This window comes from Neoarius graeffei, chromosome 18 (genome assembly GCF_027579695.1).
Source record: "Neoarius graeffei isolate fNeoGra1 chromosome 18, fNeoGra1.pri, whole genome shotgun sequence".
NCBI lineage: Eukaryota > Metazoa > Chordata > Actinopteri > Siluriformes > Ariidae > Neoarius > Neoarius graeffei.
The window spans coordinates 60,428,791-60,444,978 of NC_083586.1; the positions used below are offsets into that span (position 1 = coordinate 60,428,791).

Below are 16,188 nucleotides of genomic sequence, written 5' to 3' on the forward strand. Positions count from 1 at the left end.
CCATAGCTCGCGGTGCTAAGGGAAGCCACGTCATTACGTCGCTGTATACATCATTATGTCGCTGTATACGTCAGTTACGTCGCTACGTTTGCATAAACCTTGGCGCAAATATCGAAGCAAAAACAACACGGAAGAAGCAGCAGCAGCAACAACAACAACAATAATAATAATGGCTGACTTCGCATTTGTACAGCTGCTGCTTCTCGTCGCTTAAAAATGGCAATCTTTCGCGGTCTTGTTATTATTGTTGGTCTTAACTCCTCCCCCCCCGCTAACGTAAGCGGTTCTTTCCTCTGGCCCAGCAGAGAGTTGGTGCTAGCCTGGAACCGGTTTTTCTGGCCCCAGAGCCAGTTCTTTGTCAGTGGAAACAGAAAACCCGGTTCCAAACTAAGCACTGGCCCCGAACCAGCCCTGGAACTGCTTTGGTGGAAAAGGGGCAGTGGAGAAACGCTATGGAATCTAGAGAACTCCAGGCTTGATGGTGGTTTATTGATGTTGACTGACATTTTATTTGCTATCTGTTAAAAGATACAAACAAAAAAAAAAGACCACTATAAAACTTTAAAGTGGAAAAAAAGGAAAAGTGACACTTCAATATAAAAAGAGTCAATAAGAAATCGATATGCTCGGCTCTATACCTGGCTTACAACAGATATCTTACACAGATACATCACTCAGTGTGAGTATCAAACAGGTTCAAAGAAGGTTAGAGTGTAATATGTAAGGAATAAAAGCAGTTAAAGGTCCCATGGCATGGTGGTTTGTTGATGCTTTAAACGGGCTCGTGGAGGTTTCCGGATGTTATATCCGCAGCCTTTCTCGAAATGAACCCTCGGCACGTAGATATAGCCTCCTGGGAGAAAGCCCCATTTCAGCGCTTTTCACAGTGCGTCGTTTTGCTAATGAGAAGCATGGAGGCGGGGAAGGGTAGAGGGTGGGGGCGGGCCATAGGGGGAGGGGCTTGACACAGAGAGTGAGAGTGTTCGGAGTGGTAGTTTACGAACGTATAATACCCTAGGCTTGAACACGCACTCCATAACCAACAAGGATAGAAGCAGCAACTACAGCAACATATCGCTTATCCAACAGAAGACATGCATTGCGGAGCAATAGTCAAACATAAGCTCATAAGTTACAGTCAATTTCCAGACTAAACTCAGTTTAACAGAGCATGCTGCATGCTCTTTAGTTTTGTAGCGCAGATTACCTGGCTAACTGCAGGAAGCGGTTAGCTGCACAGCTAATGTAGCCATTGCAAGGCTAACGCACCAATTTTAAAACACGGCAAAACGACTTAACAGTTATACACTTACTTGTTCGGTGTTTGTGGCTGATGCGGCAGGGATGCTTGGTACGGACCCAGGCTTCAGTGACAGTTGATGTGCAAAACCTGCCCTGTACTGTCCCAAGTTGTGGAAACATTCATCAGGAAAATGCTTCCGACAAACATACACCGTCTTAGGTAGACTCGACGGCGTATTATTGGAGTAAATAAAATTAAGCCACTGCGTCTTCAGGGGCCCTCCCGTCGGCAGTAAAAACAGACTCTTTTCTGTGTTGTCACATCCATGTACAGCACAATTTCCATGTTTCGCTCGCTTAGGTGGTACCATGTTGTTGTGTCCTCTATGGTCTCCTCACTACAAAATTGAAGTGACGTATCTATGGTGGCAACTTTTGAGCTGGGCGGGCAATCCATACAGTGGGTGGGAATCCAGAGGGGGGGCGTGGGGATCATCTCCCTTGCTGACGTAGTAAAGGGAAGAGCCTATCAACGCGCCATTTTGACGCGCCATTCTCAAATGTTGACAAAGGGTGGGCATAGTTTGGTTTACACATTATGACATTTCTAGCCCGGGGGTGTCATGGCTCAGATGGCTAAGGCACCGTACCATAAATCCGGGGACCCGGGTTCGATTCCGACCCGAGGTTATTTCCCGATCCCGTCTCTCTCTCCCCCGCTCATTTCCTGTCTCTCTATACTGTCCTATCTAAAAAAGAGACTGAGACCGCGGTTGAAAGATGGCAAGTCAAGATAACGAGTTAGTGGCAAAAAAAAAATACAACATCGGCAGTGTGGCAGCATTTTGGTTTCAAACCAAACGAAAAGGAAGAGCCAGCAATAATGTAAATGACCGCGCAAAATCGAAAAAAATCTAATATGTCCCCTAAGGCACACCATAGCCTGGGGTACTCCACTTCCACGAGATCTCTCCAATGAGTTGTGTTTTGAGTAGGTTACATGAGTAACAACAAGGTAAAATAATATAACGTATGACATTTGGGATGTGGGTAATAAACGTTTGAAATGTCATCTACTGAAGAAACGGAAGAAAACATCGTAGCGTAAACTGTTAGGTTTGTGGTGGGAATTAGCAATGCGCTTGCTATCTTTGTTGGGTGTGTTAAACCGTATGGATTTAAGTGGAATAATTGTAAGGAGTTATGTGATCAAGACAACGTTTTAAGCAAGGTAAGGCCATTTGATTATTAATTTCCCCGCCATGGCATGACGTGGGCCCATATGATTTTGCCTTGTGCAGCTATCACGCATTTGAATTAGGTTCGCCTCATTTGCGCTGAAGAATATGGTTTATCGCGCAGTCTAAACGGACTTGGGTGTTGGTTGATTCTTTTTCTTTTTTTTATTTCCCATGCTTGAAAGGGTATGATCCTGCTCATCGTGTACTTTTTTTTGATGGAGTAGGTGAAATAGTGCTGCAAATGGCGTTTCAACGCAGACATGTGTAAACGACAGTTGAATGCTATTTTCAAGATGAAGGAAGAGTTGCGTGATGCTTTGAAATATCTCTTAATCCATACCACAATGCACACAATTCGCTATGCTGCTTTTAAATAGTACATTTGAGGCATAGACGCACGTTACACAGTAGGCCGAAACAAAATATTATTTTTTTCTCGGTAATACCGTATACCCCGGGAAAACACAGAGACAGTTTAAAGGTATCAAAATTTGGATACCGCCCAACCCTAGTGGCAACCACAGTCACGGTACACAGACCAAGTACATGAAAAGTCTGTATTATAGGTGGAGGTCAGTAATTCAAAGTACAGCTCTAACAGGGATGATTTGAAAACAGGGAGGCTACGGAATTTATCTGGGGAAAAATATTTACATACATAGTTCCATGGTTTAACAATCCTATTGAAGAATGAGGCCTGATAAGTTGAAGTTCTGCAGTGTGCAGGTTTTAAAATTAATTTCAGGTTTTGGGCCCTAGACCGGTCATGAGTTACAAGAGACACGTAGAGGTTTATGTTCAAATCTGTTTGGCCATTAATGCATTTATATACAAAGACTAAAGGCCAATTTATGCTGACAACGCAGTCCTCGCAGACGGCATTGCAGATGGCGTCTGCGTAGCCCCCCCCTTCGCAGACGCTCTGCGCGCACCTCCCAAAAATTGTGACCACCACAGAAGCCTCGCAGACAGCGTCGCAGACAAGAGGGCTCTGATTGGTCCACTCTACATCCGCTGTACACGCACTTCCGCTTCCCTACTTTCCCGGTTTGGTTTGTTTTCACGACCGCCATTTTTACAAACACGAGCGAAGATGGAGCAGTACGAAGAGCGGTTGATCGAGGAAGTGAGGAAGTACGTACATCTATACGACTCCAGTTCTAGTCATTATAAGTAACCGGAGGATAAACACTCCACTAACCACACCCACCAACTACTCCTAGCGATTTCGCGACTTTGCGCCCCCTTGCGTTGTGGCGGTGAATAACATCGCGCACGCCTATTACTCCCCGCTCAACGATAAATTACAACTGTCTGCGAAAAGCTATCTGCGAAAGCCTTGTCGCAAGAGCATGCAGAGGCCCTAAGTCTCTAATCTCCCTATCATAAGTCAGAGGAAGCAAGTGCAGGCTTCTGAGTCTGTCTGTGTAATTAGCATCCCCAATACGCTGTTGTAGTATCCAGTGCGTTGCACGTCGTTGGACTCTCTCTAACAGGCTTCTAAGGTTGACACTAGCAGGGGACCATACTTCAGACGCGTGACAGAGCTGTGACTTGACGAGCGACAAATATAAAGTCCTCCTCACTTGAATTTCCGTCAGCAAGGGACAGGATCTTTTTAGAAAGCCAAGCATCCGGTTAGCCTTGTAGACTATTGAGCAGACGTGGGAATCTCATTTTAAATTACTTGAAATAACCACGCCCAGGTCTTTTTCTTCGTCAACTCGTTGAAGGCATGTGCTGCCCAGGTGGTAGTTGTGAATGATTGGAGTTTTATTCCACATGATGGTCAATATTTTGCACTTGTTGGCATTATACTGCATGTTCGATTCACAACTCCACCCCTCGGCATTGGCTAGATCGCGCTGTAATTGCTCGCTGATCCTACTGTAGCTGGAACTAAATACAAAGACAATAGTTATGCATACTATTAATTAACTTAATGTGAAGATAATTAACAGATAATCAACTGATTTTAAGTTGTTGTTTTTTTTTTTAAAGATTTTTAGACTTTTGTATGTGTAATTATTTGTATCTGTACATGCATGACCCCACCAGCTCTGCTGATCAACTTATCGTGTTTAAATAAAGTCATTCATTCATTCAGTAGAACTTTTTACATGTGGCTGGGTTAAAGATCTGGGGATCAGGACACTACAAGATAAATCCTGCATCATTTATTCCGGAGTAATGAGGAATTTCTGGGCTTTGTACGCGTCTTTGCGATGGTTGCTAGGACGCTACAAGTTTTAGTATCGGGTGTAAACAAACCACAGCTGTTCGATTCTCAATCCTCCCTGCTCTTCTCTTCCAGCAGATCCATTTAATTTACCCACAAACATATTTATTTATTTTGCCCACTGCACATGCATGCTGTGTGTGTGTGTGTGTGTGTGTGTGTGTGTGCGCAAGCACGCACAGGGGGTTAAATGCAAAGGAGGAATGTGACAATAATAAAGACTTGTTCTTCTTAATTTACCAACAAATGTATTTATTCCGGGCGGCACGGTGGTGTAGTGGTTAGCGCTGTCGCCTCACAGCAAGAAGGTCCTGGGTTCGAGCCCCGGGGCCGGCGAGGGCCTTTCTGTGTGGAGTTTGCATGTTCTCCCCGTGTCCGCGTGGGTTTCCTCCGGGTGCTCCGGTTTCCCCCACAGTCCAAAGACATGCAGGTTAGGTTAACTGGTGACTCTAAATTGAGCGTAGGTGTGAATGTGAGTGTGAATGGTTGTCTGTGTCTATGTGTCAGCCCTGTGATGACCTGGTGACTTGTCCAGGGTGTACCCCGCCTTTCGCCCGTAGTCAGCTGGGATAGGCTCCAGCTTGCCTGCGACCCTGTAGAAGGATAAAGCGGCTAGAGATAATGAGATGAGATGAGATGTATTTATTCCACTTGAAATGTGTACGTCAAACCAGCTACCGGATTTGGAATACGACGACATCCTGAACTATTTAGTATTTGGCTTCAAACTTGGAAAAAAATTCGTGGCCCACTAGACGGCACTTTGTGTCGGAGCGTAAACTCCTCCGTCCTGAAAATGTTCGAAACCGTAAAGTTACCGCTTTACCTCTGACTCTTACAAAGCGCTGAAACTGGAGACTCCTTCCAGAAATGTTACATAAATGTTTTGTTACAGAAAATCTCACCATACCATATCACCACAATGATATGTTTTTAAATCCGGTTATGTGGAGCATCTCTGGTTTGTTTTAAAAAAAAAATACCTGCAGCAATAATGGATTGTTTCATATTGTTATTAGAAAAATAAAAACTACGACGATGGAAATTTTAGCGTTAACATTCCTGCAACAAAAAAGGTGTTGCAGTGTGTAAACGGTGTTACACTGTAATAAAAAAAAGCATTATATAAAAACCTGTAACTCTGATTAGTTAAACTTTCAGAAAATAAATATTCTGCGAACCTAAAATCATTTCTTTACTTACTTCATCCTTGTTTTATTTTATTGCATGCAATCTTTTGGTTTTCATTTTTCCCCCTTTATAACAGTTATACTTTTATGATAAGTCTTTATAAATACACATTAAAGGTGTAATTTGGGGAAAAAAGATTTTAGATCTGCAGCAATCTGAAAATTACTATAAGAACAGCAACTATTTACAACATTACCATTCAGTCGACATGCCCTCAGTAGATTCGTCACTATTTTAATATTTCATTTTATGGTTCTGGCCCTGAATTAGCTCTGCCCTCCATTCAGTTAGACAATGTAAACAGGAAGGGGCGGGGTCAGCTGGTGAAAACGTTCCTTTAATACATGAGTAGTGGTTTATGTTACGCTGACTCAGCACTGGCAACTGTCTCAACAAAATTATATAAAAATATCCACGCCAATATACTGTATATATATATATATATATATATATATATATATATATATATATATATATATACACACACACACACACACACACAACCCCGATTCCAAAAAAGTTGGGACAAAGTACAAATTGTAAATAAAAACGGAATGCAATGATGTGGAAGCTTCAAAATTCCATATTTTATTCAGAATAGAACATAGATGACATATCAAATGTTTAAACTGAGAAAATGTATCATTTAAAGAGAAAAATTAGGTGATTTTAAATTTCATGACAACAACACATCTCAAAAAAGTTGGGACAAGGCCATGTTTCCCACTGTGAGACATCCCCTTTTCTCTTTACAACAGTCTGTAAACGTCTGGGGACTGAGGAGACAAGTTGCTCAAGTTTAGGGATAGGAATGTTAACCCATTCTTGTCTAATGTAGGATTCTAGTTGCTCAACTGTCTTAGGTCTTTTTTGTCGTATCTACCGTTTTATGATGCGCCAAATGTTTTCTATGGGTGAAAGATCTGGACTGCAGGCTGGCCAGTTCAGTACCCGGACCCTTCTTCTACGCAGCCATGATGCTGTAATTGATGCAGTATGTGGTTTGGCATTGTCATGTTGGAAAATGCAAGGTCTTCCCTGAAAGAGACGTCGTCTGGATGGGAGCATATGTTGCTCTAGAACCTGGATATACCTTTCAGCATTGATGGTGTCTTTCCAGATGTGTAAGCTGCCCATGCCACACGCACTAATGCAACCCCATACCATCAGAGATGCAGGCTTCTGAACTGAGTGCTGATAACAACTTGGGTCGTCCTTCTCCTCTTTAGTCCGAATGATACGGCGTCCCTGATTTCCATAAAGAACTTCAAATTTTGATTCGTCTGACCACAGAACAGTTTTCCACTTTGCCACAGTCCATTTTAAATGAGCCTTGGCCCAGAGAAGACGTCTGCGCTTCTGGATCATGTTTAGATACGGCTTCTTCTTTGAACTATAGAGTTTTAGCTGGCAGCGGCGGATGGCACGGTGAATTGTGTTCACAGATAATGTTCTCTGGAAATATTCCTGAGCCCATTTTGTGATTTCCAATACAGAAGCATGCCTGTATGTGATGCAGTGCCGTCTAAGGGCCCGAAGATCACGGGCACCCAGTATGGTTTTCCGGCCTTGACCCTTACGCACAGAGATTCTTCCAGATTCTCTGAATCTTTTGATGATATTATGCACTGTAGATGATGATATGTTCAAACTCTTTGCAATTTTACACTGTCGAACTCCTTTCTGATATTGCTCCACTATTTGTCGGCGCAGAATTAGGGGGATTGGTGATCCTCTTCCCATCTTTACTTCTGAGAGCCGCTGCCACTCCAGGATGCTCTTTTTATACCCAGTCATGTTAATGACCTATTGCCAATTGACCTAATGAGTTGCAATTTGGTCCTCCAGCTGTTCCTTTTTTGTACCTTTAACTTTTCCAGCCTCTTATTGCCCCTGTCCCAACTTTTTTGAGATGTGTTGCTGTCATGAAATTTCAAATGAGCCAATATTTGGCATGAAATTTCAAAATGTCTCACTTTCGACATTTGATATGTTGTCTATGTTCTATTGTGAATACAATATGAGTTTGAGATTTGTAAATTATTGCCTTCCGTTTTTATTTACAATTTGTACTTTGTCCCAACTTTTTTGGAATAGGGGTTGTATATATGTGTGTGTGTGTGTGTGTGTGTGTGTGTGTATATATGTAGTATGTGAATCCCATGTCTCTCTACCCCGTCTGTCTCTCTCTTTCTCTGGGTCTGTCTTTGTCCCTTTGTCTCTCTCTCTGGGTCTGTCTGTCTCTCTCGGTCTCTCTTTGTCCCTTTGCCTCTGTCTCTGGGTCTGTCTTTGTCTCTTCGTCTCTGTCTCTCTCTGGGTCTGCCTTTGTCCCTCTCTCTCTCCCTCTCTCTGGGTCTGTCTTTGTCCCTATGTCTCCGTCTCTCTCTCTCTCGGTATGTGTTTGTCCCTCTTTCTCTGTCCCCCTCTCTGTCTCTCTGGGTCTGTCTTTGTCCCTTTGTCTCTGTCTCTCTCTGCATGTCTCTGTCCCTCTCTCTCTCTCTCCCTGTCCCCCTCACTCTGTGTCGGTCTTTGTCCCCTTCTCTCTCTCTCTCCCTCTCGGTATGTCTTTGGGCCTCTCTCTCTGTCCCTCACTCTCTGTGTCTGTCTTTGTCCCTTTGTCTCTCTCTCTCTCTCTGGTCAGTAGGAGCAGAGTGCTCAGATTAATGATGGGTGTGGAATGGGAGACAGGAAATACACACATTCTGTCTCTCTCTCTCTCTCTCACACACACAACCACAGATAAACACAGAGTCTCCTCCCAACAGCGGTGTAACATATTTCCATAGCTGTGTGCTTCACCAGATGTGCATCACTCTCTGTGTGCGCGCGCGTGAGAAAGAGGTTTAAAAACAAATAATAATAATAATAAATCGCAAAAATGAACGGAGATTTACACAGACAGACCGTTTACAATGCAATCTAAGAAAAAAAAGTACATTTTAAATTAAAAGTACAAAACACACACTTCTTTAAGCGTTTAAATTTCACTTATACAACGTGGCCGTCTTTTTACAGATCCGTTCCAAAAGCGATGGCCGGGGCCCAAGCAGATTCAAAGTCAAAATTAAGCTGGACTTCTAAATGTAAAAACGAAATCTAATTATCAGTATAATTTACACGCATACCAGGTGGAAAGAAAATACAAGCTTTTTATCCAGATGGGTGGAGCGGAATACCAGAGCAGATGTAGTGAATGTTTTTATTGGAATATTTTACACAAGATTAGGCGAAGGGAGACAAACATCTCAGAATTCCTAAAGGGAGTGTCCCTTAATGTAATCATAAATTTTAATCAGGTTTGGATGTGAATAATCAAGCTGGCCATGTTTCACTCTCACAGTACGACGATCTACTGCTCTGTTCTCCAACATCACTCTGTGCTTCAGTAACAGACAGACAGACACGCGCTTGTACACGGACCGCCGTTTCATCAAATACAACTACAGTAAAGCGGTGCTGGACATGTAAATGTGTCTTTGAGCTGTAAACCAAATGATTTGTCTGCACTGTGATGAAACACGTTGATGTTAATATTAACATAATAGAAAAATCGGTATTTTATGGGTTTTAAACGGCTCAAAGCGCCACCAGTGAACCTTGTAAGGCCGATGCTGAGATCAAGTCGACCGTTCGGTATTTCTCTACATCATGACATTTTTATTAAGAAAAGGATGTGAACGCCCTCTAATCAGAGGTGGGCGGCCCACCTGTTCCAGCCCCGCCCTCGAGTGGGAGTCTGTGAAACTGTGTTCATTGTCAAATATATGATTGAGACTCGTCATTCACAGGAGTTTACACCATTTTCAGCCATTTTCTATTCAACAGCATTTCTAAGAACTTTGTTTATCTTTGATAATATAAAGACAGAAAAATCCCAATAACTAACAAATAAACAAACAAATAAACAAAAAGGGGACATCTTTAGTGTGTGGTCTTCTAAAGAAAAAATAATTTACATTTTAATTCATTAATTTCATTTATAAATGAATATAAACTCATAAAATGGTAAATAAATAAATAAATATTATTATTATTATTATTATTGAGAATAAGAATGCTTTATAAAATAAACACACATTTTGTGCTTGGCCCCCTACACTGAAAATAAAATGCACAAATACAAAATAAATACAAATTTAAAAAATGCTATCTATCTATACATCATCCATCTGTCCATCCATCTGTCCGTCCATCCATGTATCCATCTGTCTATACATCCATCTGTCTCTTCATCCATCTATCCACCCATTCATCTATCCATGTATCTATCTACACATCCGTCTTTCCATCTATCCACGTGTCCATCTATCTGCCCATCCATGTATCTATCTATCTATACATCCATCCATCCATCGTCCATCCATCCACCCACCCATCCATCTATCTGCCCATCCATGTATCTAACTATACATCCATCCATCTATCCATCCAGCTGTCCATCCATCCATCCATCCATCCATCCATCCATCCACCCGTCCATCCATGTATCTATCTATACATCCACCCATCTTTCCATCCAGCTGTCTCTCTATCCATCCATCCATCCATCCATCCATCTGCCCATCCATGTATCTATCTAGCTATACATCCATCCATCTATCCATCCAGCTGTCTGTCTATCCGTCCATCCATCCACCCATCCATCCATGTATCTATCTATACATCCATTCATCTCTGTTCATTCATCCATCCATCCATGTATCTATCCATTTTTCCATCCATCCATCCATCCATCCATCCAGCTGTCCATCCATCCATCCATCCATCCATCCATCCATCCATCCGTCCATCCATGTATCTATCTATACATCCACCCATCTTTCCATCCAGCTGTCTCTCTATCCATCCATCCATCCATCCATCCATCTGCCCATCCATGTATCTATCTAGCTATACATCCATCCATCTATCCATCCAGCTGTCTGTCTATCCGTCCATCCATCCATCCACCCATCCATCCATGTATCTATCTATACATCCATTCATCTCTGTTCATTCATCCATCCATCCATGTATCTATCCATTTTTCCATCCATCCATCCATCCATCCATCCATCCATCCATCCATCCATCCATCCATCCATCCCTGTTCTTCCATCTATCCATCTGTTTATCTATCCATCCATCTATCTGTCCATCCTGTATCTAATCTATCTTTCTATCCATCTATCTGTTCATCCATTCATCTGTCCATCCATCCATCCATCCATCCATCTTTCTATCTATCTGTACATCCATCCATCTATCGGTCCATCAGTCTATCTATCTATCTATCTATCTATCTATCTATCTATCTATCTATCTATCTATCTATCTATCTATCTATCTATCTATCTATCTATAGTAAGAATGCTCTATATATTAAGATTAGTCAGTAGATATTTTCACAGATCTCATGAACATTCGTCTCTCTCTGAAATTCGACTCCCAGAATTCCCTGTCTGAAGCCACACCCACGCTCCTCTCCCACCCCTCAGGTTCGCTGCCACTCTGCCCGCTTTGCCCCGTTCCTCCCTGACAGACCGCTGTGTTTGGGTTCTCCCCGGATTTCTACATCTGAGGATGGGAACAGACCTGGGAACAGACCTGAAGGATGAACCCGAGTCTGATTTATCCATAACATTTTTCTCGCATCAGCTTTGGTTAATAAAGTACAGATTTAATTTTAACCCGCAGTCGGATCCCAGCGTCTCCTGAACCTCTGACAAGCGGCATTTAAAAACCGAAACGCTCCTAATTTTAAACACAAATGCTTTTTATAAACACACTTCTTACAAAGCAGCAGGCCGTCGATCCAGCCCTAACCCATCATCCATATGTGTGGTAAAAAAAAAAAGGGACAAAATAAAGTTTTTATCTTCAGCCTTTAACTACGTAGCAGTGCCTTATAATTACAGCTCTGATGTAGGTCAGTAATCTGCCCTGTTATTATACTGCAGGCTCCGAGTCAGTGCCTCACTTCCTCCCTTTTTCAGTTCTCACAATCGTTCTTGACACAGTTTCAGAAAAATAAAAACACCAACATTAAATCAAACCAAGAATAAAAATCTCCCCCTGCTTTTGGCGTCACATCTTTATTCTCTTTCATTTCCAAAGAAGCCAAAGTGAAACAAACGGATGTAATAAAGTGGGAAGAACACAGAGAAACCTTTCAGAAGAAAATACGAGAGTATTTCTACACTCCCTACATCCCATTACACTTTTTTTTTCATTTCACATAATCGTTTATACAGAGACATTTATAAACTTTTCCTCTTTTCCATTTCAACTCGAGACCGCACCGATCTGATACCCGGGATCAGTATCGCACTGATACCAGCGACAAAAAACTTTGGATTGGATATCTGAGGAAGAAAATCATGTCAGATATCAGATCCTGTAAGAAACAGCAGTAGGATTTAGAAAATAAATGTATTTTTGGAAAGGGAACATTTTACATATGGAGCGTCTCACCACAAAACGAGTCCAGTGTAAATCTAAAGTTCATTCTGAGATACTGTGAAGTGACTTAAAATGAGATTGGACCACATACCATTTTTCTAATTTTGCCATCAATATGTTCCTTAATCTAAATCATTATACATCCAGGACACTTTTTCGATGGAATAAAAACATGTGTTCTATTCCCTTCTAGCAGGCTTCATTCATTTGGTTTGATAGCATGCAATATTGTTAGCATATCGCTTATCCTACGTGTATTACATCACTCTGTCCAATGGAGAATGAGCGTTGAATGTGGTTTACGATATTGCATGGTTGTCAAGACAACATGATGTCACATGTCAGAGACGTAAAACTTGTGTGTGTGTGTGTGTGTACTCACTGTGTGATGCGTTGTGCGATGAGGCTGCGTACACCGTCACACCGAGCGATGGCCAGCTCTCCACCCCGACTTGCACACTGACGCCGAGCCTCGGACCAGCTGAACTCGCCCGAAACCAGCTCGAAACACCGCGATGAGTTCTCATGGTGCACGCCGTCCGACACACACACCGGCTCCGCTACACACACAGAAGAGGAAGAGATAAAATTAACAAAGTTACTGACACTAGATATTTATATATTCTATCCACATTACCTGGAGATGATCGCGTGCTCTGATTGGCTACTCTACTACTAGGATCTCAGTTCATATACCGCAGGGATGAGAATGGGACATTTAAAAAAACTCTGAAATGTCTGCCAACTTTCCCATATATATATATATATGAATGTTTTCAAATTCAATGATGGTTTAAAACGTTTATAAACTTTAAGATAACAAATCCCTACAGATTATATATAAGTGCTGTCAAGCGATTAAAATATTTAATCGCGATTCATGTCGCGACTGTCATAGTTAACTCGCGATTAATCGCAATTTAATCGCACATTTTTGTCACATGAAAAACCATGTAATTCTCTTATCAGCATAAAAAAGTGAATGGGCTTGCTCACCGTTCGAACTGCGGGGGTACTCGGGGGATCCGAGATCCCCTGAAACAGACATGAGATCCCTTGAAAACATGATTTGGGAAATGTTGGGGGGTCTCTAAAATATTGGCAAAATGATGTTTATTGACATAGCAATCGTGTGTAACGGGAAGCATTTGCATATCCGAAGTGAGCGCGTGATGGAGATCCGCGCTCTGAGACAAGCGCAAGCACCCCCCCCCAAGGGAAAAAAATGACCCCCCGAAAATATCGGCATAGTTCGAACACTGGTTGTACCAATGTTTTTTTTTAGTGCAGAGCATAACACGTCTTGTCACAGCCACTGCAAAGTCGGGCTGGAGCCGCCGATGGGAAAACGAAACCTAAGCCGAGCACCGTGGCTCTTCGGGGGAGGGCAGAGGACTCTGGCTGTGCAGGGCGTGGCATTACAGTCTAGCTGCTATCGTTTTTCTAAGCAAAGTCTCTGTTCCAAGTTCCTGGCAGTTTCAAAAGCTTATGAAAAACCTACATCATGTCACAGAGCGTTAATCTCGCGATAAAAAAATTATCGCTGTTAAAATTGAGTCAAGTTAACGCGTTAATAACGCGACATTTTTGACAGCACTAATATATATATATGAGTGATTCCACGCTTATGGGTACTGAAATGGGGACATGAACTTATTTTTAAAAATTCACCTAAAACCATTTCTTTTTTTACCATCAGGTCACAAAACATGTAATCTTTAATGAATGATATGTTAAAAGATAACTTTAATTTTCTGAGATGTAATAAAAACATATTTATATGCCAAAGTCAGAACGTAACAGAAGTGTTGTGGACATATAGATTCTCAATTTTAACAATGTAGAATTACTTTTTGAAACATAGGAAGGTGATGTTTTAGCAAATATAATTAATAAACATGTGTAGTAGAATAAACATACACATTCTTTCAATAAGATTAACATGGTATATAGCTAGATTGTAATTAATTTGTAACAGACGCGAGATGGACAATCGTAACAGAAGTAATGTAACAGACATCATTTTGGAACTCATAGGCTTGACTTTGGCATATAAATATGTTTTTATTACATCTCAGAAAATTAAAGTTATCTTTTAACATATCATTCATTAAAGATTACATGTTTTGTGACCTGATGGTAAAAAAAGAAATGGTTTTAGGTGAATAAGTTCATGTCCCCATTTTAGTACCCATAAGCGTGGAATCACTCATATATATATATATATATATATATATATATATATATATATATATATATATATATATATATATATATATAGTGAGCGATAATGGAGGTAACCGTAACGATATATTAGATTCCTCCTGACTCTATCTTTGACAATTTAAGTAAAACGTACCTTTGTGCTTTTTTGCTTTGATGTGCTCCTGGATGTTTCTAGCTCCTCTGTTTCCATAATCGATCATATCTGAGCCCAGAATACACAGAACCTTTCCCGGCACGGCCACTTTTCGGATATGTTCCATCAGGCACGTCGTCACAATTTGTGTCCCTATCTGCACGGTAACGCTACTATCGAGTCATGCCCATCGGAAACAGTTCTTTATCCCGTTCGATTTATCGATTTCCCTGGCACGATCCTCATTTTTGCGGTCCAAAACTTTCGCCATACTGGCGAAGTAACTTTGAAAACTAACCAAAATAACTAGAACTTAAGAAGTGATCAAAACCGTGTACGTGTAGCTTATTTCTCCGTGAATTGCAGAAGTGAGATGAAACTAGCACCAAAACGTTGCCGGAAATCGCCGTGAGTTGTCGTTAGCATAAATATTGAAGAAAGCAATGGCGATTTCCGTTATCACAGCTGCAACTAATTTTGCGATGAGCGTTGCCGAAAGATGCTGGCGGGCGGTCGGTCAGTCCTGCCTGCTTGTGCCCCCACAAGCCTTGCCTTGCGCCGACCCCTCCCCCCGAAATTCTCAACGGATTTACACGTTTCACAAAAATGACATTTTCAGCGGGAAAAACTCGGAATTCCGCAGATCCGCGGAAAATTCTCATCCCTGTATACCCTGAGTAGAGAAAAACAAAATGGCGGCACGTGTTACTGAACCAACCGAGGACGAAATAAAAACTCTACTCGGAAACAAAACACCAAAAACAAAACAAAACAAAAAACAACAAAATATGGAATGGAATTATTTGATGGTAAGACTGTGTCTCTTTTTAGTTTTTCAAGAATTATTATTATTATTATTATTATTATTATTATTATTGCATTTTTCACAAATTGCTCCTGTCATTTCGTCAATTCTAAGCGGAAATGATTTTGCTGGATGTTTTGTATAAAGTTTTTATTTATCGAATTTGCAAAAAATAGAAATAAAAATGCTCCATTTCTCAAAATCCAGTGATTGTGGATGGAATAAAACAGTTATTTCACTCCGTCTCGTCGTACACGGCTTAAGCTCATGTACGACTTGATTTCGTGGAATAACTGTTAGTCAGTTTCTTGTTTGTGTGTATAGAGATATAGTAGCGTCAGTACATAACTGTATAAAAACACACACACACTTATGACATGATCATCATGCTAAAGCCCTAATCCTCATATCTCTGCGGCTCGAATGCTGCGAGTGCTTCAGTATGATTTATTCGTCCTGTCATCACACAAAAGCGATGGATCCAGACAAAACAAACACATTAAATCACATATGGCTCACGACGGAGGAAGAAAGAGAAAAGTGATGAACTGCACATTTGTTTTAAAGCTGTCATCAGTGTAGATGTACTGGAGTTTTGTTTTTTTTTACTATTAACTAACAAGATCAACTGTGAGCTACTGCTCACGTCCGTATCCCCCGCTCTCGCTTA

At 41.4% G+C, this 16,188-nt stretch overlaps 1 protein-coding gene across 2 annotated transcripts in view; it reads right to left on the reverse strand.

The window, feature by feature from the left end:
- pkd1a (polycystic kidney disease 1a) overlaps positions 1 to 16,188 on the reverse strand; it is a 160,432-nt gene that overhangs the window by 79,439 nt on the left and 64,805 nt on the right. For both annotated transcript variants that reach the window (XM_060899131.1, XM_060899130.1), the window contains exon 8: positions 12,737 to 12,914. In XM_060899131.1, the coding sequence (XP_060755114.1) occupies positions 12,737 to 12,914 (178 nt within the window). The remainder of the gene's footprint in view (positions 1 to 12,736; positions 12,915 to 16,188) is intronic.